We start from the raw sequence: 27369 nt of genomic DNA on the forward strand, positions 1-27369 counted from the left end.
TAATTTCTTCTTTAATATCAACTGTTTTTCTTAGTATTTATAAAATGTTCATCAAGATAACTTTTATCTATAATCCGGGATGTTGTATTTGTAGATCCAATCCTATAATTAACACTTAAATAAATAAGAAACTATGTTTCATTTTAGGTTTCTATTTGATTAGATATATACCGAACTAAAGTTCATCCGGAATCAAAGATAAGTTTAAACTTAATAGATAAAAGTATTTTAATCCTACTGTCGATAAAAAAATACTTGTATTTCTAATTTAAACATATATTTTATGATATACTTTTATAAATTATACAAAGTACATTATAAGCATTAGTATTAAGGGTTATTCTAATGAATTCTAATGCTCAGTGCAATAGGGAAGGAGGAAGGCTAATTGTATGGCTACTCCTATAAAACATTTTTCAATGGCATTTTGATTAAATTTTTCTTACAATATATATATATTTAATTACGAAAATTTGCAAAACGTAAAGTCAGTAAAATTCAATGCTCAGTTCATGCTCTAAATTTATCCATAAACTATTCTGCTGTAGTCAATCAAGAAACTGTTCTTTGAAGTTGTTCAAATTGTTCTTTTTTTTTTCCTGTTAAAAAGTGGAATGTTTACAAAAATATAAGCTAGTTCAAATTTTATGAGGCATGATATCAAGTTCAACCTTTCTAACAAAATTAAAGTTTTTATTTTTTGTAATGATTGAACTCGGCATCATCTATTAAACTGGATTAATATCATTAATACAGTAATATGCTCCTAAGCATGGATAAAAATATTGACATTGCATTAAAAATATACGAAAATTTATTATATTCTTGCATACAGGTGAAGTTCTTAAAAATTTACGCAAACCACAAGATACAGTAGCAGTTGATTAAGATTTTAAATATACAGCGTAGTTCAAGAAGTAATGAGTGACTACAAAACTGATTACGAATCTATGCATAATGCAGAAAGATATGTTTAAAATTTATATTTACAATATAATTTTAGACATATCTGTCAATCGATAGAAGAAAGATATAAACAATTAAAAAATCATATTGAATACTTTGAGGTCGTCTTAAAATAATAAAATAAAATAAACAACATTCTAAAAGCATTATATATATATATATATATACAGTATATATATTATCAATTTGAAGATATATCTAACTGATAAGGTATCTATCCTACTTAACGAATTGAGGATATTCAAGATTTTACTAGTAACATTATCACAATACCGGACGGCAATTTTTAATCATATGTTTAATTTATTTAATTTAAAATTTATGCTCTTTGACTCAAATTAATAGTGATTTGCCCCAGTACACCATACTTCTTCTTTAACAATAGAGCCGTGCCGGTCATCTATTAACTACTTTCAGGGGAAGAATTTTAATTGAAATAACGTGACTTCCAGTTTGCATCAGAAGTTCGTATATAGTTAACCGGGACCTCTTATCTTTAAGGTTTCCATATCTTCTCTCGTCTTTCATTTATCTAACTTCATTCTCGAGATTAAGGAAGAATCGACAGACGGACGACAGTGGGAATTTATAGGTCTACAAGAAATTTATGAAATTTTACTTTTATTGTATTATAAATCTAAAGCAACATTTGGAAGAAGAATTAAATGTATCCTTTTTGTAAATGCGTTATTTTTTAACTCTGTCCTGCGGCCACCAAGAAAGCTTTTTTTTTTTTTATACAATCATTGACGATGAGACACAGACTCGAGCTACAGAGTTAATCTATTCATAAAAAAATTTAAGCTGATACAAATTCGTATACGGGTCACTCAGAGCTGAAATCTTTACCGTCTCCGCAATCCCATGGTTTTTGAAAAAGCCTTAATGACACGATTAACATTATCTGCCAAATAAATATATTGTTTCAAGAAAAAAAAAATATATTGTAAAATGTAAAGATTATTTTTTTGCTGAGTACCGAAATACACTTTAAATTCTTTTTGTTTTTAATTTTTACAAGTTTTCGGCTTAAGAGAAAACAAGATTTAAATATACAATTCTGTTTTTTAAAAAAATCATGGACTATTGGTTCTTTCAAACTCAGATTTATCTTTCAGAATAGAAATGTTAAAATCTTCGTTGGAATTCCTTCAAAATTTAGAAAGGCGCCGCTTCAAATATTTAAAATTAATGCCACGAAAGTGAATTTGTGCAGAAAAAAGTTGTTTCGAGGGTGTGATACTGTGCCTCCTTATGTGGTTGGGACTTTATGGATTGTAATGATCAGACCGTGCAACGAGGCGTCGAATTCCAGTTATTGATTTGTATCAACTTACCTGAAACATCCTGTGCTTTTATATATATTTCTAACATTCCGTGCTTATATATATAATATATATATATAATATATATTTTTTTCCTCTATGATTGCAATAAATAAATAAATAAATCTATTGTCCTAAGACAAAAGGATCTATCTCTTCTCCAAATAGATTGAAAATCAACGCACTGGTATCATACTTAATTTGTACCCTTTATTGATAACGCCAATATTTTCAATAAATTAGTTAAAATACAATGGCTTATAAATAAGTTTTTACTATTTGCAGTACAAAATACTTTCCGTAACTCTTTTCGCCTTGTAGGCACTAAGAGATCCTTTTTTAGCAAGTCCATAAGGGGTTTGGCCAGGTGCGGCTATATGGTGAGGAACGGAGCCTAACATATCTGGACGGACCGGCCCCCGAAAAATTCCTGGGGCTTTTCGACTTGTCAGGATTCGATCCCAGCGCTTCCTCACACGATGCATTTGCTCAATTGTGCCAGCTCCGCTGGCCACAAAATGAACATTTGTGTTTCTCTGGATTGTCAAAAGTCAAAATCAACATTTTTTTGATATGCATTGCATCCGGAGCAAAGCTATTTAAGGATTTTGTTTCAGTTTCTAGGGAAAACTCTGTTAGTTTTAGTGGAAATTTCAGGTATGTTTAGGGGGTTTTCAAAGTGTCACGTTATTCTATGGGCAAAAAAGGCAATTTCCAGGCCACCACCAACCGGAGGCCCCAAACCAATCTCCAATCTCCCAAAACATTTCCCCGAAGAAACCTTTATGAAGTCAACATTGTACAGTACGTGGGGCCTATTAATTCAAATTTGCCTCAGCCCCATGAAGCCATAATGCGTCACTGGGTTTTCACCACAGAAGGTTGGCAATCTAGGCCTGGAAGGATGGTCGTTCCCAATAGAATAACAGTTTGTGTATTTATGTGATTATGGACGGCCGTCCGACTTGCCATAATCACATAAATATAAACATTTGTAGCTATCAAAGAGATATACAGTCGAGTCTTCATAAGTCGACACCCCCAAGGGAAAGTGGAAATGTGTCGATTTATCCGATATGACGACTAAAACAAAGTTGAAGAGAACTACAAAACTACAATTAGGAAAATACAATAGTGCTTTATATAGTACATGCAATGTATCTCTCTGACCATCCATCTAAAGTGGCACTAAAGTTGGTTTCTACTCCAAACACTTCAGCAATTTCCATCGCTTTTTATTTAAGTATCGGCCCGAAACAGGAAGATTCGACGAACGAATTTGCTTTAGCCAACGGACCAGAGCATCTTCGACATCTTTGCACGGCGACTTTCTCTGGCGTTATCGAGACAGCCCGACGAAGACCCAAGAAAAAGTTTCTTAATTTCTGTTTTTTTCTTCAGAATTCCCACCAATGTTGTTCTTGGAAGGTTTTCTTGTTTTGCAAATTCGGCTTGCGAAGTTTTATTACATTCAAATTCAGATATAAGTTCGTATTTTTCCTTCAGCGTAAGCGTTGTTAGGTTTCGGATTTTCATTTCTAACAGAAATGCGAAACACTTGCTGCAAATAACGCATGAATGAAAGGTGAGAAAATGCAAAATCGGATTCTGCTGTGACATTAAGCTACACGTGTAATGTGAACTCATTTTTTTAGGAGGGGAGTCGACTTATTATACGTATAAACGAGTGTGGGACAGAAAAAGTATGTCGATTTATCCAGTGGTGACGAGTTAAACGGTGTCGAGTAAACCAGAGTTTTTCAACATTAATGCCCATGTAAGTCGGCCGGGACTACAGAAAACTGACTGCTTAACCGACAGTGTTTAGTTATACCTATGACGACTTACGCGGATTCGACTGTATATTTGAAAACGTAGACTTTAACAACTGTTTTCAAAAACGAAAAAGTTTAAATATACACAGTAAGTGTTATATTAATTATTGATATAATCTTTAAAGCTGGTAAATTTCAATTAAATTTAAATAAAGTTAGTTTAGAAAATTACTCTAGAAATATAGAAATCTAGCATTTAAAACTACATTGATCTCACTGACAAAGTTTTCAAGTAGAAACAGAAGAAAATAACTTCTTACCGAAAAACTAAATGGTTCAACGGAAGATTCTCAAATACATTACAGAAAAATCCGAAATATCGAAAAAATCTTATATTTTTTGGACCCAGAAATTCTCACTGTCGTACGTCTGTCTGCCTTTCCTTAATTTCGAGAACGGAGATAGATAGATAAAAACTGAGACCAGATATGGAAATCTTAGGGGCAGAAGGACCCGGTTAACCGTATACAAACAGGAAATTGTCCTTTTGTATACAGAAAACCGTATACAAAGGACAATTCAAAATTTCCTCTGAAAGGAGTTACATAGATGACCGGCACGACTCGATGGCTAACAGGAAAAGTATAATGTACAGGGGGGCAAGCCACTACTAATTTGAGGCGGAGAGGGTATATTTTAAGTTAAATAAATTAATAATATGATTAAAAATTTCCGTTCGGCATTGTGACCATGTCACAATAAATAATTGCTCGTAACTACTACGATCCTTCAAATGTTTACGTTAAACGCTTACGAAGGAAAATGTCACACAACCAAAATGTTTTAAACGCCCTTTTTCCATTTTCGAAACAACGTTACAACCTAAAATATTTTAAATTATAGCTATTTTTTTTTGTCTAAATATTTTTGATATATAGATTAAATAGTTGCAAATAATACATAAAACTTATTATAATTTACATAAATATGCGGCAAGCATGACGAATGCAACCGAGAAACACCACAATTCCCAGTAATCTATAAATTATATTGTAATGCTTTAAGTTTTATTATTTTATATAGTTTACATACATCATAACTGGGTATTGATCCAGGGTGATTCCCAAATTTTGTGTCATAAAATTAATATTGTCAATCGATAAAATCTTAAAGCTTTTGGCAGATGAGGAAATAAACAACAATAATTTATTGAATATAGTAATATGTAATTTATATACGAAAATATTTATAAATTTTTTCATAAGTTTGGTAATGTAAGGGTTGAATGTCACATTAAATAATTTCAAATTCTAGGAAATTTATAAAATATTTTACCATAAAACGGAAAATGTTAATAGAAATAATAAATATTTGCTATAAAAGATATTTATTCTTAATATTTCAAGTTGAATTTGTGTATAAAATTTCCATTTTTGGAGATATTTATATTCAATGTAATGTGTAGAATATATAATTTTGTATATATATTATATCTGATGCATTGAGTATAATATTAAATTAATTATTATAAATTTAGTGAATAAATTTTTAAATATTTCTAGGAAAGTATGAAAATTTAACGGCTTAAAACATGCTTTAACTTTAAAATAATACGTCCCCTGAGATAAATTCTGATTGTTCTTGTGACTTTCAACGAGAATTTATTTCAGAATTTATATTACAACAATATGTAAGATATATATTTTTTAACTTTAAAATTGTTTCAATAATAATAATAATAAGAATGATAATAATATAGGAGATAAAATTGTATTTAAACATGATTACAAATCGATCCAACAAGTTTAAATATAATTTATTGATATTATTAATAATTATTAATTATTAAAAAAACTAAAACAGATATTTTTATTTGTATATAATAAAATTTTCATTTTTCTAATTATCTACATAAAAGATTCTTTTGTTCTTGTAAATTGTTCAAATCGTAAAATACGAAATGATAATCAATCAAATTGTCCAACATTTTCGGCTTTCTTTTCTGGTTTTTTTCCTGCATTTTTTTTATAGGAGAGATGAGGGAAAAATCTACTGAGAATTTTGTTAAAAAAGCTGTAATTTGAAAGTTTTCCTGTTGATCTTCGGATGATGGACAACAATAAATATCTATTGTTAACGAGAAGACATCTGAGTAAAGTCGGATGATCTCATTAATAACGGATAATGAAGAACGAACTGATAAATCTGAATAAAACAAAACAGAGTTTTACATATATTAAATGGTACAATCAACGATCATATAATGATTAAACATACCAGTTTGCACCATCAAAGCGAGTCGGTACTTAATCTTTGAATTTTAGCTTTCCTAAAAAAAATGAATTTAGTTGGCTGCTTAATTAAATATAATTTGAAATCAATTAGTAGTAATATTCACTTTTCTTCCTCTCTGGGTTGTTCGGCTTCCTTGGCACCATTGGAAGAACCGGATTCGATATCCAAACAAACAGGTTTCGCAGAGCATTCTAAACTATCAGAGTCTGCCTGTTGTCTCTGCAACTTAGCTTTGCTTGCGGCAAGAGGAAGGGTACCTTTATTATTTTCTTCGTCTTCCTCTTCTTCTATTAGAGGAGGAGTATCTAGTGAACTACTGTGTGATCTGCTACTCTGAGAACGATTAAGTTCAGTCTTACGACGATCGCGTTTTAGTTGGCCTGATTGATTATTGAGCACACTCCCTTCAGGATCGGAATTTTCGGTATCATCAGTTTTACTTTCGGTGCTGTTTCCGAGATCAGATTCGGAAACCGTTTCGTCTAAACTAACGCCTTTTCTTTTCTTTCCTTTTTTACCTCGAGAAGGTGTTAAAGTAACGGGTTCCGAGTGTTTTTTAATCAATTTGCCATGTCGTGGTGTCGCTTTTTTATCCAGACTATTCAAAGATTCTAGGGGAAAAATATGTCATGAAAATCTATAAAATTATATATATATAAATACATTAATAATCTAACCTTGAGATTTTTTGTTCGATAGACCACTTTCTGATGGTTGGCTGATTGTTATAACGGGTACTTCTCCGCTTCCTATAGAACCCGAGGCACCACGACTCGATTTCCGTTTCCTTTCTTCGCTTTCTTCTCTTCTAAGATTCTCAACTGATTTTGGTAATGGCTTCGGTGTCCTGGTGAACACGTATAAAGTTAAATTGTAAAAATTTTAAAATAAACTTAATTATGAAATATTCAACGTACCTTTTTTTTGTTTGTGGAATAGATTTCTTATGATTTTCGGAACTTTGAGAATCTGTTTGAATTTCATTTGGTTCTTCAGTTTGCTCGTCTTCTGAATATTGAACTCTTCTACTTCTCGAATCTAAATGAGAGAAATCAAATATTAATAGTTAATACTACACATTTATTGTTTTTAAATTTCTCGAAGAAATATTTTGCAGAAATTTTGCTTATATGTTTAAGTTTTCCTACCAATCTTATGTAAGAACTGGTGTAAATAAAGACATAGCATCCTCTGAGAGGTTACATTATAATAAAAATAAAAAAATAAAGATAATTAATTATTTATATAATTAATAAAACAAATTAATGACAGTCAAACAGCGGGTACCGATAAAAACATAAAAAGTTAAAGGTAGTAGTAATTGGAGGTTCATCTGTAGTTTAAAATGGTTCAAAATAGTAATTCATGTTAATTAAATCTGTTTGTTAGCTCTTAACCATCAACGAATCTAATTAATTCCTTACTTTTATTATGACAGCTTAAATAAGTTTGCAACTCTAAATTCTATGCTTTCTGTTTCTAATGCTATACTTCACTGAATTATAATTTATATACGATACGAATTTGCATATTGCGTGGCAGTAACGCGAAAAATCAATTCATCTTCACTAACTTGAACTTTATTATTTTCAAAAATTAAAATTCGACATTAATGAAACATTTTATTTTCAACATTTTAATTTAGAAGTTCAATTGAAGTTCAAACCTGTTTGCTTATCATCATCGTCATCTTCTTCATCGTCTTCCCCAGGTATATTGCTAGTTGAACGGAATTTATTTGGCAGAACAGGCAATATTTTCTTAGCAGATGACCATTTCGTTGGGTCCTGTCCCTCTTCCTCTTTAAAAATATTAAAATTTTATTGAACATTTATTTGAAGAATTAGCTTTAAAAAAATATGGCAAATAATTACTTTTAGCCTCTTCTTCCGATTTAGCCCCCTTTTCATTAGATTTTTCCTAGAATTAACATAAATATTTTTATTTTTTAAAACGATAGAAAGGCTTTTATTTTTAATAGAGAAAATTCTCTGCTTACTCTTCTAAGTTGTAATTTAAGATCATTATTCGCTTCACGAAGAGATCCCGTCAAAGAAAGTAGATAATAGATGCATAATCTACGGGAAAAAAACAATATTATTACGTTAAGAATACAAATAAAAACGCTAATTATAAAATTAACTACTACAAACTTACACAAGAAGCAGTAAAAGAGGTATAACAACACCCGGAGAAGTAACATATTCCATAATTTTGTTTAGCCAACTTGGGAATACTGATTCCAAATAAGTAGTGAAAACTCCATAAATTCGATAGTAATCACTGTATGAAGTAAAGATTTAAGTATAGAATAAAGTTAAATTAATTAAATTTATTAAAATATTAACCTGAAAGGTCCACAATGCCACGAAGGATCTAACCACACAACAGCAAATCCCACAGGCAAAGTACAGAGGAAGAGCATAATTAGTAAAAGAGCAAAATAAAAATTGTTAGAACGTGAAGCTTTAAACACAGTTTCGTGAGGAATATTGCAAGTGAGGACAACCCAACAACGAAAATAAACCAAGATACATAATTTGACTGTATTGATAGCTGGAAGACCCGGTGAGAAAAACATGCCCATCCTGTATAATATAACAGTATTAAAAATAATAAAAACTAACTACCATTAATATTATTATAAATTTTATAATTACCAGATTAATCCTTGATTATTTACAAGATGTAAAATATTTTCAGCAATTTTAAAGTCTCCATAACCCGGCTGTAAACGAATTAATTAATATTAAGAAAAATATTGTGAAATGATTTTATTATTAGTTAAATTGTAATATAAACATACAAATCCCTTTTCCAGATCCCAACACCAACATTGATTAGCATAGCGAACAAAAACAGCACGGATAAAGTCGGTTATTAAAGTACTCACAATTGTCATCACCAGATCAGAAACAGTTAATTTAACCAATTCCTGTTAATTAATATTATTTATTAAGGCTATCATATTTTAATATATAATTTAAATTAATAAATACCTGACCAAACATCGTCTCCCAGCAATTCTTTTTTAATTCTTCTTTGAATTCGTCGGACATTTTTCTTACAGATTCGAAAGACGGGATATCGTCTCGCTTCGATGCTTTGGTATCGGTGCACTTTTTACAGGGTGACAACATAGTCGAAACAATATGGGGACTTTCGGTGGTCTCGAGAGTCGTTAATGTCGCGTTATCCAAATCGGTGGCATTCCCATCTACTTCTATCCATTCGGACACGTTCGGTTGTAAAGTTGTATAATTAATAAAAGTAAAATTAAAATCCGGAGAGAGCGTATCGCTGGAAGTTGGACAAATTCGTAAAAATACTGTACAGTTATCGGGATCTCCCCCTTCCGTAGTCATGAGTGATTCTTCTGTCCCGTTCCACATAGTAGAATTCAGCAACCACGTAGCAACATCATCCATGGATAATTTAGTAGAAGTGGAAGGTTCATCAAATATATTCTTCACGGTTTCCGTAAAGTTTTCGTCATCTAAACCTAGATGACTAGTGTTAATTGGCAATTTCCAAAAACTATCACCCATCTCGAACGGATTAGAATTGTTTTCTATATATATAGGTTGAAATCCTATATTGGTATCTGCTGAATAACTCCAGTTACCGAGTGAAGTTAAGTTAACAATATTCAAAACCATAGATTTATAGTTGGAGTTATCATCAGTAGCGTTATAAGAATAAGTTGTAGTATCAAATCCGTATGGAAATGTATTATTAAAAGCGTCGTATAAATCCGTAGCGTTGACGGTAAACCATGTTGTTGTTTGTATTTTGTTAAGTAGTGCTAAAGTACAGTTTTGGATGATACGCAAGGTACAATTTTGAAAATCTGTGCTCTGTTGATCTTGAACGTAATGGCTTGGTTCGTAATGGTTTAACACTAAGTTGCGGCTCTCGAGAGGAGGCTCTTGATAAAAAGTAGTACTATTAACAACAATTGCTTTTTTTTCATCCATTGTTTCCATGGTTAATGTGACATTTAATTTTAGTTCGTTTAATATTTTTATCTGCGAATTTAATGACAATATTATGTTTATATATAATTTTATTTACAAAGTAAATTCAATGAAATTCATAGTTGCGAACTCACCATTCCTAAAACACGATTGAAAAGTGAAAAAATTAACGTATATAAATTTAGAAGATTGAGTATTAGAATTCTGAAATTATAAGAACATTAATTATAATATATTAGTAAATGCTCCGCCCAATATTTTACTTTTGTGTAACTCTTGCAGTTCCTACCTGGCTAATTGCCAACGGAGTTGAACACGAGGATGATACTTTTCAATAATTCCTATCATCTCAAACAAATTTGGAAAAATAATGGATATACCGCTTACGACTACTTGAAGCTAAAAGGAGTCTCGCTTTTAGAAAACACGAGAAAAATCTTTGCACAATTTTTATAGCAAATATATAAAATCTCTGTACGTACTTCGTGTTCCCTCCACCAGTTCCCTTCTTTGGCTTCTGGTTGTTCGGATCTTTCTACTACTAAAACTATTGCATAGGCACTGGATGTTAACAAAATTAATACAAGAAAATTCGCAATAACTCGAAATGTTACCAGCTTCCAGCTAAAAAAGAGGAAAAATCATGAAGTAACGATGAAATGAAACTGAAATTTTGATGAGGGAAACTCACTTTTTATCTTGTTTTTTCTTTTCCTTTTCTTCTAAAATTGATTCCTGCGTAGAGTGAATGTCTAAGCTTTTCATTTTTAATTTATTTAATCTATTTATCTAAATACTTACTTTGAATCCCATAACTAGTGACGCTGTTTTGTTATATGCCGTTTCAGCATTCCCGATCATATAATCCCAACCAGTAAACAACTTCCAAGCAAATGTACATTCGTCTTCCTTCTCCGATAATTTACTCATGCGGGCATTTTCTGCCATTCTAAAACGAATAAATAATATATAAATTATCTTAAAATCTACGAAGATGATTCTTCTGTTCACTTACTTCCTGAGAATGACAAAAAAGCTGAAGATGTAAACACAAAGGGACGTTAGGAAGTATGCTAATGGCAATCTATATCCCTCATCAGTCATTTCTTGATTGCCATAATACCCGTAGAAAATCGGAGAGTATTTTAAATAACCCTGTAAATATCACAGAGTTAAAAGAGAAATTGGATAATTTCTTAATATTTTAATGGAAACTTACTTCAAAATTCCACACTGAATTTAAATTAGGTTCGTTTTCCATTTCGTCGTCTTTAGCGATTTTTCGCATACCCGTTTCGTCGTTAAAACCTCTTAGAATCTAAAATTATAATTACTATTACTCGATACGATGGTAATGGTCAATGATGAAGTGTATATGGATCGCGTCTCACCTCAGGAACCATGAGAAAACAACAGACAAAAATAGTAATAAAAAAGTTGACCCAAAACACCCAACGAAGAAAAGTGAAATACGATGCAACAACCGAACCGAATTGACCTAAGAAAGCCGATAAATTTAATAAAAATAATAATAAATTTATTAAAAATTAGGTAAACAAGGAAAAAGGAAAATTAATTCGAATGAACTTACTTTCTATTCTTTTTATTCTCATTTCCCATGGTGTAAGGATAACTATCAAGTTAGCAACCTCTCTCTTAAACTTGTTCCAACCCTAAAAAGAATGACCAGATTAATTTATTTTTGCTTTATAAAAATTATAATAACCTGTTTAAATGATGAAATATTTTAATAATTTAATAAATTTATAAGAATAAAATTAAAAATTAAAGCTGAATCCACGACTTGATATCAAAAGATGAAAGTAAAATCGATTCACTCTATTCCGGAAAATTAATTAATTAACTTTACCAAATTAATGGACATTTTATTACAGTTATACGGCATTAAAAATTCGACACAATTTTAATCAGATACAATAATTAAAGATTGAAATCTTTATTTTTTACTCTGGATAAAATGATTGTATATTTGGTGAAGATATCTCCAGACTTTTTGCTCTGCATCAATTCTCCTTCGTGTTTCTTCACATACGCCTTCGCTTGTCTATTAAAAGTAGTATTATTAATCATTTTAATTATATTATTTATTAGTGAATTAATAAATAAAATTCCTACCTCAATGATTTGTACTTTTTTTTCATTCTCCATGGCTGATATCGAATCGATTCTATTAATTCTTTATGTAATCTGATATTTTCGAGAATCTCTTCTTCTGTTACTTCTCCTTCGTCTATAGAAATCGCCGTTTCGCTATAACAGAGAGGTTTATTTACTACTGACAAATGCTATAACAATATACAGATGTTAATTAGAGATCGGAGAGGGTCTATACCCACGGAATCTCATGATCAAAGAGAAACTCATCGAAGAGAATCGAACCTCTTTGAACACCAGCAAACTCCAGAATGAATAGATTATGGAAGGCATAACCTATATTACTGTAATGTAGTCATAAAGTAAAGGGAGGATTCGAATTGTTCCACGTTTTAAGAATACTTATCCTAGAAAAGGCGTTTTATGTCCTTTCTAACCATCCAGTCATTCTAGAGAACATCAAAAAAGGCACAAGGAAATAAGATGACATAATTACATCACGAAAACAAGCTAAAGTCATTAGCGATATTTATTCGATAGCCTTGAACTGTAGACAAGTCGTTACTGCACCTGTTATGTCCATTAAACGTTGTCATCACTCCGAAAATTAAAAATATTACTTTCCCATTAAGAAATTAAACGCTGAATACAATTCATATAGGTTTAAATATGTATTAGAGTACCTTATAATATATTTAACGACGTTTCACTCTGAGTTTTGTATAGAAATTAATAACATTTAAATTATAGTCCATCCGGTTACAACACGAATTACAACCTGATAACTAAGCAATAATATAACTGTTGATATTAACTTATTCTAGAACTTTAAAGTTCATATTTCTACCGATTTTAATATAATTCCCTTAATTGAATAATAAAGTTGCTGATGATAAGATTCTTAAGCTCTAATTACGATAAATTATCTCGCGTGACTATATTAAATGGTCTATTCATCTATGAATAGGATTTCCTATTACGTTTACACGTCTTAATTAAGATCTTAATTATAATTTAATCTATATTTAGCAATAGGTATAGCTTAATAATCCCGTTAAATTCAGAAAATAACGTGAAAAGCGTGAGTATAAAAATTGAACATGTTGACGGTAGTAGTGACGAACTTCTTCATATTCGATGTGAAAAATGAAATTATTCGGCCATAAAATATTCTTAATTTATTATTGAAGCTACCTCATTTTCTATTGAACACATCAGATCGTTAATTATCGGAGAGAGAACTTAGGTATGCCATTTTTTTGCATCCTTAACAATTGATTAGTGCAGGGTCTACTGTACTTAGTACAGATGCTCATCTTTGCATTGTCTACACCTTTCCTTATACATAATGTTTATTATAAATTCCCTTTTGGAATTTAACTGTGAATTATGTGGAAAAGTTCGATTAAATAAGTTCAAATTAATGAATAGATGTTTAAAAATCGAAACACATGTAGAGAAATTCCATAAACCATCGAATACCAGAAGTGATGCGGTCATGGCTTACTAAACAAGTTGATATCGAATAGAAACACAAGTGAATGTGGGTGTGGTAAAAAGGACGGGGGGGTTCTTGGGTGTGGTCATCTACCACCCTTGGCCCTGGATTATTGATGTAGGGGTGTCGAATGGACACCTCCACTCCCGGTGATACAAGAACTCCTCATCTATTATTGGGCGTTGTTGGGGGTACGAACACCCACCTATTCATACCATTAGCAAGACAGCAGTAGCTCATGTAATCATATCAATGTATTTGTTATCCTGTCATATAAATATTACTTTGTGGAAATAATCAACTCTTCCGACTAAATTGTCAAGACGAGTTAAATATATTAATGCCATTTAGCGAAATATATCATCTATAATAGTCCAAATGAAAAGTTTTGATATTTGGCCAAGGCACGCTAAAACTTCAACTACGAGCTCGCTTAATGGATGTAGTTTTTTAAAAATTCGGATCAGTTTCTAGAAAAACTTACAAATTGCTCGTAATTGGTTCAATTTTTGCGTACTTCCAATAAGAAAAACATTCATTTCTATAGTAAAGTATCACGTTTAAGCACGCAAAACTCGTTTTAGCTCTTTGATCTCACGCGCGGCTTATTATTAAAATCAATTAGTAAATCGCGGAATTGTGGAAAAGAAGCAAAAATTAATTATTTATGATAGTCGGATATTTTTTCTTTTTGCATTTAAATTGATAATAAATGTGTATCAGTCTGAACAAAACACATGCAAACTATTAAGTAGGCAGGTGCAAGTTAAGTTAATGAGGATCGTGAGTATCGTGAGAGAATGGTTATCCCTTCCATTTAAATTTATCTAGGAAACGAATAGAAAAGATTTATTTTTTCTTATCGTTCATTCATAATTCATAAGGATTCATCATTAAACATTTATTAGAATTCTAGTTTCTTTAAAACATCATAATTTAGGTCAAGAAACGAATTTCTCAATTTAGACAATTCAAGGATTTTTCCACGTTTTTATTTATTGATGTATCAGATTGCGGATGTTTTTCTTGCAGATTGTTTTTTAAAAGACTATTTAATTTATATGCAGATTTTGACATTGAGTATTGTAAATATTCTCTCTAGATTCATCAATAATAAATTTGGAATTATTTAACAAACTGGTCCTATCACAGAGAGGCTAACAAACAATTGACGTGGCCTTCATATTTAAGTATAGACTCACCACTGGCCGAATAGAAAACACTACTAAACACTATTCACGTGGAGTTTTCCGGGTTTTCTTCACGTGGTAATATGTAAATAGGACCAATTTCCCATAGAAAACATCCTCCTTGTGTATTGCATTATCATATCCCATCAAACCAAATTTACATATAACTAGATAAGTCATGGCCTAGGACCTCGCATTAATGGCCAATAAAAATCATTGAAAGGCCTCTTGCTTTAAGGGCCGCCACAGTATGCGTAAAACTGGCCCTTCGCGGGAGCCTCAAAAATATTTATTACAAATTCATTTCATTAAAATATAATTTCTTTGAAACTTGTGTGTTTTTAGGTACTGGGGCCTCAAAAAGGTTAATAACACAGCCTTTCTTTACGCGATTTAAGAATAAAACGATATTATTCATTGTAGTAATCTCGTATCGTTAACCTGATTATAAATAAAAATCAGTGTGTTGATTAAGTGTTAACTGTTACTTTAAACATAATGATAACAGATAAGAGGTCTCTAGAGATGGAATTGTCACAGAATACTAATTTTCAGGACGCCATTTTACTCGTGTTTTCTATAAATAGATAACGTTAACACTATAAAACGTGATATATAAGGTGATTTAATGCTTAAATATTTTAAATCTATTGAATTTAAATTCATTTAGTTACAAGAAATTATGACTACCGACTGTTATAAATTTTTGTTGTTTCTGAAGTATTTAATTACTCTCTAATTTGCCGCCATTTTGGATAATTTTAGATGTAAAGAGACTTAACATTATTTACGTTCATTTTGAGAAGTTTAATATATATATATATATATATATATTATTAAGAAGTTTTATTGAGTGAATTCTACTTACTCTCCCGAAGATACGGTAAATGATGATAATCGTCTTCGGGCACCTTCCGGTAAAAAAGGCGAAGAACCACGTCTCAGACCCCATCTACTTCTTCTTCTTTCACTAAAATTTCTTTGAAGAAAAGCTTCCAGTTGTTCATCTCCATCATCATCATCATCATCATCGTCATCAGCACCAGTCAGACTAAGCCTCGGACACGATAGTAAACTTAATGCAGGAACATCTTTAGCTTCTTCCTTATCTTCGTCGTCGTCCTCATCATCATCGTCGACTTTATCTTCATCCTTTTCTTCTTCTTCGTCTTCCTTCACTTTATCTTCATCCTTTTCCTCCTCGGCTTTATCTTCATCCCTTTCTTCTTCGGTTTTATCTTCGTCCTTTTCTTCATCGTTATCATCCTCGATTTTAACTTCCACTCGCTTATCATCGTTACTGTCTGGTTCACGATCATCATCCCCCTCATTTCCGGGTTCTGTATCATCATTATTCTTTCTTTCCTCACCCTCGTTTTCCGTTGAAGCAATCTCTTCCATTACAATAGTTGAGGGGGGAAATCAATTTTCAATCCTTCACAAAATTTAACTTGGATATTCACATCAAAGGCTTATGCTGTATGAACTAAGCGTGTGTACTTAAAGCTTCGATGGTGACTGTGTACATGATAAAGGCATACACAGGCGAGCGATCTTCCCCTCATCCGTTAGCCTGGTCGCAGTTGCCATAATACATCTAGCACATTTTGTTGCCGCTGCGTTGTAGAGGGTGGGGCGCCTATCCGGGACCTTTACCTTCATGTTAGTGGGCGTTGTTCAGAAAGATGGTTCCTTGTCACGTCTTATACGACTCTTTCAATTTCTTCTCTAATACATAGATGGCAGCACTTTTAATTGAATGCGGCCATTTTTTTTAAAATCTTCCACATAAGTTTTGACAGTAGGAACACGTTAAGTAGCCGAGTGCTTTTTACAGGATGAATTCTGTAGGGTCATTAATCATATATAACGAGGGTGAGGGAAGAAGGGGGAAAAAATGGAACAGATGATGATGATGATAACTATCACATAGGTTCTATCAAAGTATCCAACTACCGCGTGACAAATTTTCTAATTTCTTCATTTAAAAAACTTATGAGGGGACTGAGTCCAAAATATTAATATTTAAAGTTACGCCGAATTTACCTTGATCCAGTTTTGTATCTTCCAATTGGGCGTGGTAACTTCTTCCAAATAGGTAATTTGAACAGGAAGCTAACACAAAAGATGATTCAGAGGAAAATCCCCTGTTTATTTTCCAACCTATTCGTAACCGTTCACATATATTATTTAATAATTTTCATCAACGTAATTTATATAGCGAGAAATTTTCCGAAATTAATAGGAAATATTCTGCTTTTTTCAGAATATAATCGAATGATGAATGATAAATAAAGGATAAAAATCATTTCTCCCTTTTTTTTTATAAGTTAAAATGAAAACTTTTTTGAATAATTTATATATTCCAAATATAAAAACTTATACACGTACTTATATATATTTTGCCACTTTTTTTAAAGTAAAATAAATGATTATTTCATAATTAATAACGCGTATTTTAATAACAAATTTTACAATTTATCCCTGTCAAGCATTCTTCACGGCGTTGATAAATGCTAGAAGGGAAAAAAAACTTTTAGGTAAATTTTATATTTAACGATATGAAATCCAACGTGTGCAAAAAATTAATATTTTTAATATTAAAATTATCTTTCAAATATTTTATATATTAATTTCGTTATAACTTCTTGATATAATATAGCTAACAGATGTCTATACACCTCAAATAAATGTGAGAAATTTATTTATTTTTAGATCAATTTTCTGATTATTATTATTATATTCTGGATTATACTTACTTTTTGTGCCATTACTTTTCTGTTAAAAATTGATTTTCTTTATTCATTCTTGAAGATAAAAGTTTTTAAAAAAAGAGTAATTTTGGTGTTTTATGTTACTGTTTTACGAAAAATTCTAGTTAAGATACATGTTGGATGTAAAATACTGCAAATATATAAAACATAAAATAGTCAGAAACAAGTTAAAGGAAAATATAATCATAACAAATATTTAGAAGCTAGAAATGTTATTTTATTACTGTAAATAACTTAAAAAATTTCTCATTTTATTTGTATATTGAGAAAAAGATAAACAACATAACTAAACTATGAATTTATAAATGAAATTTCACTTAAAATTTTCACTTTCGAAATAAAAATTAAAATATGTTCAAACAAATATTTAACTGATTTTCAATTTTTAGAATTTATGTTAAATGAAATCGTTGTTAATTCTTACTAAAATTATTTCTGAAATCATTAGTCTGAAATGAATGCAATAAATCTGAATTTTTTGATTTTTTTAATAATTCATAACTACAATGTATTTAAAAACTTAGTTTTATTAAAACTTTAACTTGGTTACATATTGAAATAATGAAAACAAATTGTAATAAAATATAACTTTATATATATTATTAAAAAAGAATAAAAATTTATAACATTGAAATCTGTTTATTTTAACTTAATTTGTTTTGATAATGGCTGATCAGCTTTATCATCTTTTGAAACATTTGCCTTCTTCAACCAGTTAGTTAAGAATTTGTTCTCTGTTGGAATGTTTTTTCTATTATAATAAGATTAGAAAAATTATATATTAATGAGTTTATATACAACAACTACATTTATAAATACACAATTATGCTTACTCTGCTTTAATTGGTAGCACACATTCTATGCTTTTATTCTGTGAATTGTTAACTGTATTTGAAACAGGATACCATTCTAAAGTTTCTGCAGGATGAAGCAACTTAACTGCCTACAATTATTTTGAAAGTTATGAAAAAAGACTATACTTTCAATTATTATTAAAAGACAAAATTTAATTCTCTTGAACATACTTCTTTTGTAGTAATGGTGCCATAATCTAACCACTTTTGAATATCATCTCCATTTAGAATTGCCTGTAGAAAACTTATGTAATTATTAAACATATCATCACATCACAATATTAAATAATTATGATTATATAGTAATAAAAAGTCAACTGAGGATAAGTTTATTAAATATATTGCTGAAAGATAAGTTGATTATTATTATTTTTTATTCTTTCAAACAATCAGTTTCATGCTTAGATGGCTGAGAAGGTAAAGGTCTACTACTCTGGAAACCTGAAATTGAGTCTGGGCAGGGAAAACCTCCCAGATATTTTTTGGGGTGTTATGTCCCAGATATGTTGAGCCCTGTCCTTCACTACCTTACCATCACATTGTGGACCTAGCTGAATCCATAATTGGCTTAAAAAGGCCCTCAGAGTCATGAGTAAAAAAGAAGTTTACAATCAGTAAGATAGGATTATGTGCAATACAATAAATAAAATTTCTCTAATTTTTATATATACGGTTTATATCAGTAATAATATTTTAAGAAATACTACCAAATAATTCCAACTTTTCCAGAAAATAGATTAATTAATACTAATTCAAGTTTTTCGATTTATTCATGACACAAAAATTCTATCAGACATAAGAATGAAAATGATTAATGAAACATATACTAAGTAGTAATGACAATATTAATTAATTACTTTTGTCTATACTGCTGAGTACAGCTATCATTTATCATCTTTATGAAGCAGATGAATGAATAAAAAAAATTAAAAAGGTACTAGAAGTAAAGTATACATATTTTATTACAGAAATAGTTTTTATAAATAAATTTCTATTTAAACAAAATATTTATGAAGTACAATCTATAATAGATTTTAAAATTTATTAATAAGTATATAATGAAATTCCTAAATAGCAAAACAACTTTTTTAAATTTCTTTTTAATTGTATTTCCATAAATATCCTTTCTGATAGAAACTAGTAAAAACTAAGTTAAAATCGTCATTGTAATACAAAACGACATTCATATTCATGTTATTTATTTTTAGTTTATTAATTAAAATTGTCAAAAAATAATTAAGTACAGTTATTTTAATAATATTTAATTATTTTATATTTTGTTATTTTATCTTTATGTTTAATATAAGATAAGTTTTGTAAAAATGAATATTATTTCACATATAATTTTGTTAAAATGTATTAAAATTTTGATGAAATACACATATAATTTAAACTTTCAAATAATTACCTATATATATATACACACTACTATTTGAAAGTTTAGTAAACACATTTTATGAATTACATTTTGAGAGTGAGAGAGAATGTCTAAATAACTAGATAAAATATTATTTTACATTAATAAAGTTCTGATAGTCTTACTGGCATTCTAGAATGTAGATAAGCATATGATGATGATGCCTCAACAGTAATAACAGTGTAACTGTATAGCAATTCTCCAATCTAAAAAAAAATTAAACTGTTATTTATACTTTCACAATTCTTTTTTATAATATAATTTTAAAAATAAAAATTGATACTTCAGACTTCCAAATATCAAAAAGCCCAGCCATAGTTAAAAGATTAGGTCCTGACCATCCTTTTAGTGCCCATTTGTTTTCTTCCTCAATTGTCCAATTCCTTTCCTTCATATTGAATCCATTTGGCTGAACAGAATAGATGAAATAAGGTTGTTTGCCTCCATTTGGCAATTTTTTCCATTCATAAAACCTATAGATATTAAAGTTATATATACATATAATGATTAAAAATCAAGTATAATTTTTAACATGAGAACTTTCATATAACATTTTTAAATAACATAAACATATGAAAAAAATTCATATTAAATATATATAATGCAGTGTTATGTTATATGAAAAATTCATGTGAAAATGAATTTTTCATATAACATATGACTTTACATTTTTTAAAATTAAAATAAAATGTTTTAGGCAGGCTACAACATGGAAAGTTACATGCATATTTAATAAAGTATATGTAATAAAGTAATAAAGTAAATTATTAACAACAACAATAACAGTTCTTTAAACAAACTGTTTAATTATGTATTATATTTGATTTATATAAATATATTGATAATTTTAGAAAATAATTATATTATTACAAAAATGAGATAATATAGTGCATCTTGTAGAACAATCTAAAAGCTTAATTAAAATAAATTACTGCTAATACAAATAATAAAGTAAATTATTAAATCCAGAATGATTTAGTTGTTTCTTTTAACTCAACTGAAATTATTCAAGTTTATTTCATTCAAATTACCAAAAACTAAAAACTAAAGACTATTTTTAACAAAAAATATTACCGCATTTCTTTGTTCTTAGATACTTCATGGTTTTTAAACCAAATTTTAAGAGTTTTTTTTTTTTTTAATGAAAGAAAAAGTTTCTAAATAACTGATTTTGTAAAATTTTGTTAAGTAACAGTTAGAAAAATAATAGAAATGCCATAAAATAAGTAATGTTCAGCAACTCATATTCTTCTGTATTTACAATAACTTTTCTTTTAATACTGCATCATAATGTTGTCTTCAATGCATTTTAAATGTCAAAAAATAGTTTAAATTAAATGCTTATTACCAATAAAGCTCATTTAAAGTAATAGAATCCTTGAATGGTATTGACATAAATGTCTAACATCGGTGCATAATATTAATATTACAAGGTTTACTTGTAATGATTGCCGATTGTTGTTTGGAGTTTAAAAACTGTAAATTTTCAGTCCAAACAATTTATAACTTTAAAAATTTAATTATTATTTTATCTTTTCTTCCATTGATAGAACATTAGGTCAAATGAACAGTTATCTAACACAGTGATTTTCAACCAGTGTGCCACAAAAAAAAAAGTTTTTGAAGGTTATTAAATAAATTATTTTCAAAAGAAGCCCAAAAGACAATAAGTGTAAATGTCAAAATTAAAACCTCTTTAAATTGATTATACGAGGTTTTCATTGTTATAATAAATAAATGTATACGTACTATAGTAAAACATATATATATATATTCATAAGCAAAATTATGTGCATAACACTGGGTTATTTCATTTTAAATTAAATTTTCTTTAAATCAAAAATGTATGTATAATTGTCCATATTTAGTTCAAATTATTTTAACTTAGAAATAATGGGATATTGAGCAGCTTTCTAAGGGCAATTATAATGCTACTTTTAAATGCAAATTAAGGCTTAATATTAATTGCTTTCTTATGTAAATGAAAATTATTAATTTAAATAACTTTTATTGTAACCTGCTGCTATTTTAAGAAACAACAATACTGTTTTATTTAATTCACAAAAAATATATACATAAAAAATCAGGTTAACTGGCAAGTAATATGGTGATGGAATGTTTACAACATAACTTTTAATCATGTGATTTTTTTCTGTGTAAATTTGCACCACAGAAATTTAATTATTGTATGCCGTGAGATAAAAAAGGTTGAAAAACACTGTTTTAGTAATTTTTATAGTAAGCGGTCATTATCATAAGTCATTCACCAGAAACATTTTCAGCTTACTTGATGCTATCTTCAACTATTGAAATTAGAACAATTACATATTCTAAAATGGAATACATCTTTGAAATTACTTAAAATATTTAAAATTTAAATTGACAATTATTGATATAACATAAGTAAATAAATTTGAATATTTTTACAATTAAAAATCTATTATATAATATATTTATAATATAGTTAAGTAAGATTTAAAAGTTAAATATCAAGCAAAGAAATTTAAAATCCAACATTATACTAAATAAGTGCTTGTATAGTATACAGTAACTCTTCTCTAAACTTTACTATTCTTTAGCAAAAGGTAGAAAAATCTTTAAATTTCAACAATGTCTTCCAATTTCTGACAAAATAAGTACTGTACATCGTTTGAATTAACTCTCCTAACATATTTAGATATGGATCAGACTTGTTGTAATGATCAAATTAAATAATAATAGTACTTTAATTCATAAATTATCTTTGATCTGTTCCACTACACCTCAATTTCTTTATCCATTTTCCATTTTGCTAACAGGATAGATGGCTCCTTGCTTTTAGCAACTGAATAGTAATGTTCTGTAACTCATGTCTCTAATGAGTAGTAATTAGAACCTATAGACTTCTTTATTGTCATTTCTTTTGAATAGCTTCAAAATATATACTCCAGATTTTTGCATATCCTTTAACTTATACTTATCATATGAACATAGTCATGACAGAGATACCTAGTGTATAATAAGAAATTCTCTTCTTTTATAAATGGTCTAACTATAGCAGAAAAATATTTTCCTATAATAAATATGACTTTTGTATAATTGTTCTTACTATAGCCTAATATTTTAATAATACTATCTGATGGGTTATTAAAATGTGACTTAATGAAAGTTCTCAATCACTTGGGAGACCATGTAAAACCACTATTCTAATTCTATCCAATGTATATCCAATCCAGTACATCATCTACATGTATCCCAAACAACAAGTAATAGTAAAGATAGCTTCAAAAAGGTTAAAAATGTTTTCAGTGAATACTTTCAGTTGCCTTAACCAAGCATATGTTTTGAGTTTCATAAATTCAGATAATAAATAAATAAATAAATATTTCCAGATAACTTTTTAACAGAGTATAATACTAAATTTTACAAAAGAGAAACAGATTTAAGTTTTTCACTTCTTGTTTGCGACAAACTATTTAATTTGAATGCTTTATTATATTATTTAAGATTCTTACTGTATGTTCTTAGCATTGCACCTCATCAATGGTATCAAACAGTAAAATCTAAATAATTTATCTGATTAAGTATTTTTTCTAAATATAAAAGAAAGTTGTTTTAATTTTACAAAAACTAAATGTCAATTAAACATTTTAAAAAATATCAAAACATGAATATGATGATTTACAATATAAAACATTTTAAATACAGTATATAATTGCATATGAAAACATATACAACAGTAATTGTTTGAAAAAATTAAAATCTTCAAATTATTTCTCTTATAAATTTAACTTGGGGATATGATTACAATTATATGATGATATAACCTTGACATTTGTATACAGTAATAAATATTTTATTTTTAAAAAATTTAGAAAAAAAATTTTTTTAATTTTTACAAGAAATTAACAGAAGAAAACACATGGCTTCTTCATTTTTCTTCACCCTTTGTCTTTATCACACCTCAGAAACAAACAGTCTTACTAATTCTTACTAATTTTATTAATGTTAATATATATACACATTTACAATTTTAGCCATTACCGACAGAAAATTTATTTTTACACATTGAGGCAGATGAGTCTACAATGAAAAGTTGTCATAAGACTGTTTCTGAAGTATGAAAAGGATGAAGGCTAAACAAAAATGAAAAAGCCCTGTGTTTTCTTCTGTTAATTTCCTATAAGAAAAATTTTAAAAAATGTTTACAAGTTTTTAAAAAGTAATTCTAATCCTGTCTATTTACTTGTTTTATTAATGCTAAATTTTAAAATTTAATCATTATATTTAAATATACTTTTAAATAAGTATGTATAACTTAAATATTATACTATATTAGGTTACACTATTTTTAAACAGACTGCAGTTTAATATCTAAAATGTATTCAAATCGACATTAAATAAATATTTTTACATAAATCCAACAATACAAAACTGAATTCATAAGTGATTAGCATTATTTTAATTTAAATCTATATAAATACCATTATTATACAGATTTAAAATAATGCTGATGTGCTTTTGAATATCAGGTAGGCCTATTAATATAATAATATTTTTATCAAAATCAGATGGTAGGCCATCAAAACATTTAGTGGACTTCATACAAACTGCAGACAGTATGCTATGCATCTCTGTTTTAAAAGAATATGACAAATTATTTTCAGATATATATGCTTGTAGTTTCTAAAAATTAAAAAACTTTTAAGCTTTAATTATAACTGACATACAAGTTTCCAAAAAGAAAAAGAAAAAAAAAAACAAAAAACTATTCTCAGAAAAGTCCTATAGCTAGCCAATGAGGGGATAAATTATCTCACCTAAAATTTTTCATTCTTTCTTTCAATTTTCTTTTTTTGGCATATTAAGTTTATAAAGCAAAGGTACTTTATAAGAGTAAGTTTATTTTAATAATTGTTATACCAAAGTAACTAATCTGACTGTGATAAAATGTCCCTTTAAGTTTTAAATCCACATACAGGAGTTATATTACAGGAAAACTCAGTGGCGTGCAGTGACATTTGATGGTAGGAAAGCTGTGCCAGCCCTGGATAGAATCATTGGAAACATTATACAATATTTTGATGTGTAGCATGCCACTGGTAAAACTTCTCTTAACTCAAAGCTCCAAGAAGCAAGAAAATACTTTGAGTTACAGACGATTTGAGCTAGAGAACAATAGAGTAAAAAACGCCAATTCTTAATAGGTTTGTGTTTTTACCTCTATTACATAAAGAATCTTTGATAGTTCTTTGTTTAACAGCCCATGTAATGCCTTTCAGTCAAATATTCAATGTAACTAATAGAATTCAAGAATTCTGTAGGTACATCTGTTGAGATAAAATGAGAGGTCCTCTCACTTTGGAGTAAAATGTTGTCTGAAAATTGGTGTTGGACAGTAGATGCAACTAAGTGTCTGAAAATTTCATGGAAATCCAATAATTAAGATCACTTTGGCTAGAATAAATATTAAAATTTGAGTTGAGGAAGTTGAAAGTACATTAATTGGTGTCAGGGGAACCATGAAAAACTTTGACTTGGAAAAGATTCAATTTAAGAAATTCAAGCTAGAGATGTTAAAGCCCTATGCTGTTCCATTCAGACCCACCAAGTGCTTCATTTTCTTCAAGTTAAAGAAATATTTGAGTTACAGACATTTGAGTTAGAGAAGTTTTACTGTATCTGGAAGACTCATTGTTTTTTTAAAGTAGTTTTAGTTTTTGCTTGTCTTATGTGTGTGTTTATAATTCATTGCCATGAAGATAGTCTATATAAATAGACAAACCTGTTTAAGGAAAATAATTTTTACAAATCAATTGGTTGGTTAGTTGATTTAAATCACATATGTTTGCTTCCTAAGACAAAATCCTGCAGGTGCCTTTGCTGTTGGTATAAATTTTTCAATATTAAGAACTTAGTTTTATATCAGAAATATCAGAAAAGAGCATAAATTATCTAATTGAACTAACTCTCATATTTAACAAAAAAATCATTATTAGTAATTTCTACATTTTTGATATATTTTAAGAATTTATACGATGATAAATATTAATATTGTAATATTATTTATTTAATGTTAATAATACATGATACAAGATAAAATAACAAAATTTAGAAAAGAAAAAATTTCCAAATCAAAGTTTACCCATCAGCTAAAACAATGCATCTTCTTCCTTTTGCCAATGAATTTCGATAAGATGGTTTATTTTCTATATTTTCTGCTTGACAATTGGTAGTTTTAAATTGAAAATTTTTCTTTTCACCTTTATACCATGATGGTATTAAACCCCATCTCATAGGACATAAAGTCCTTATATTCTCAGAAAAATCTTCCAAATGAGAACTTTGAATTAATACAGGTCTGCAAAATGTAATAAAGAAATATAAATTTAAAATAAAAAATTTAAAGAACTACAAAATATTAAAAATTAAATTAAAATAAGTTCATTTCATTCAGAAAATATGAAGCTACATATAAGTTATCATTGATACCAATGATTTAGAACAATGGTACCGAAACTACAGCCTTTAGACCATTCAAAATATGGCTTATATGTTAATCAGATCCACATGATTATAAATGATAAAAATTATGTCTACCTTTTGTATAAGAAAATATACAAAAGGTTTGTGGCCCATCTACTTACAACTTGTGACAATTTGGCCCACCAATCAAAATGTTTTTGCACCACTGATTTATAGTAAAACTGGAAAACAAATTGTTAGAGATTCCCTGAACATACACAATACAAAAATTTAGTTATAGGTTTCTTTGAACTAGATTATTGACTTTTGAAAACAGTAGCATTCTCATATAAATTAAGTATCTTCAATGTGATATGCACTTCTGTAATCCAGGAGATAAGAGATAACTCAATTTCAAAAATGTGATTAAGATTTGCTTTGCAAAGTTACACCTCAAATAATTACAGTGAGCATCAATTCTTAAGTCACAAGGTACTCTCATTAGTTATCTACATTACTAATTAAGAACTATTTACTAAAAAATAAAGACATCAATCAGTAAAGTATTAACAATAAAATTTTATAAAATTTAATATACTTTTGTTATAAAATATAGTGTGATCTTGTTTTACAAAGGGTTTATGTAAACAGGTACTACATAAAATTCCACATAAATTTGTGCTTTACTGTAAGTAAAAAATGTTCAGAAACTAATCCTAAGTTTGTCATTAAACATATA

The 27369-nt window shown here is 28.8% G+C and overlaps 2 protein-coding genes across 2 annotated transcripts in view; both read right to left on the reverse strand.

The window, feature by feature from the left end:
• Window positions 1-5901: 5901 nt before the first annotated feature.
• On the reverse strand, window positions 5902-17421 carry Tmc (Transmembrane channel-like). The gene is made up of 25 exons (XM_067284179.1): window positions 16010-17421; window positions 12475-12609; window positions 12307-12403; window positions 11930-12011; window positions 11730-11836; window positions 11558-11656; window positions 11354-11493; window positions 11140-11287; window positions 11030-11073; window positions 10821-10962; window positions 10628-10737; window positions 10473-10542; window positions 9361-10389; window positions 9168-9296; window positions 9022-9089; window positions 8710-8949; window positions 8519-8644; window positions 8361-8439; window positions 8236-8281; window positions 8028-8162; window positions 7279-7399; window positions 7039-7208; window positions 6465-6972; window positions 6344-6395; window positions 5902-6271 (listed from the first exon to the last, which is right to left on the reverse strand). The coding sequence occupies exons 1-24, from the start codon at window positions 16540-16542 to the stop codon at window positions 6356-6358; spliced, it is 4398 nt and encodes a 1465-aa protein (XP_067140280.1). The 5' UTR covers window positions 16543-17421; the 3' UTR covers window positions 5902-6271; window positions 6344-6355.
• A 1003-nt stretch (window positions 17422-18424) lies between these two features.
• The window catches only part of LOC136986578 (abasic site processing protein HMCES), a 37166-nt gene continuing 28221 nt past the window's right edge, over window positions 18425-27369 (reverse strand). The window contains exons 4-9 of the mRNA XM_067284159.1: window positions 26311-26526; window positions 20470-20659; window positions 20312-20392; window positions 18941-19003; window positions 18749-18858; window positions 18425-18666 (exon numbers count right to left, since the gene is read on the reverse strand). Coding sequence (XP_067140260.1) covers window positions 18555-18666; window positions 18749-18858; window positions 18941-19003; window positions 20312-20392; window positions 20470-20659; window positions 26311-26526 — 772 coding nt within the window. The 3' untranslated portion in view covers window positions 18425-18554. The remainder of the gene's footprint in view (window positions 18667-18748; window positions 18859-18940; window positions 19004-20311; window positions 20393-20469; window positions 20660-26310; window positions 26527-27369) is intronic.

The sequence above is a fragment of the Centruroides vittatus genome, unplaced genomic scaffold, assembly GCF_030686945.1.
Source record: "Centruroides vittatus isolate TY-2023 unplaced genomic scaffold, ASM3068694v2 scaffold_1152, whole genome shotgun sequence".
NCBI classification, from domain to species: Eukaryota; Metazoa; Arthropoda; class Arachnida; order Scorpiones; family Buthidae; genus Centruroides; species Centruroides vittatus.

What these genes read in the sequence shown, in the direction of transcription:
- Tmc (XM_067284179.1), bottom strand. Translation starts at nt 16,542, where the DNA reads ATGGAAGAGATTGCTTCAACGGAAAACGAGGGTGAGGAAAGAAAGAAT. An exon ending in TTTACCGTATCTTCGGGAGA is followed by an intron (nt 12,610 to 16,009) that starts GTAAGTAGAATT and finishes TCTCTGTTATAG; the next exon opens with CGAAACGGCGATTTCTATAG. An exon ending in ATTCAGTGTGGAATTTTGAA is followed by an intron (nt 11,494 to 11,557) that starts GTAAGTTTCCAT and finishes TGATATTTACAG; the next exon opens with GGTTATTTAAAATACTCTCC.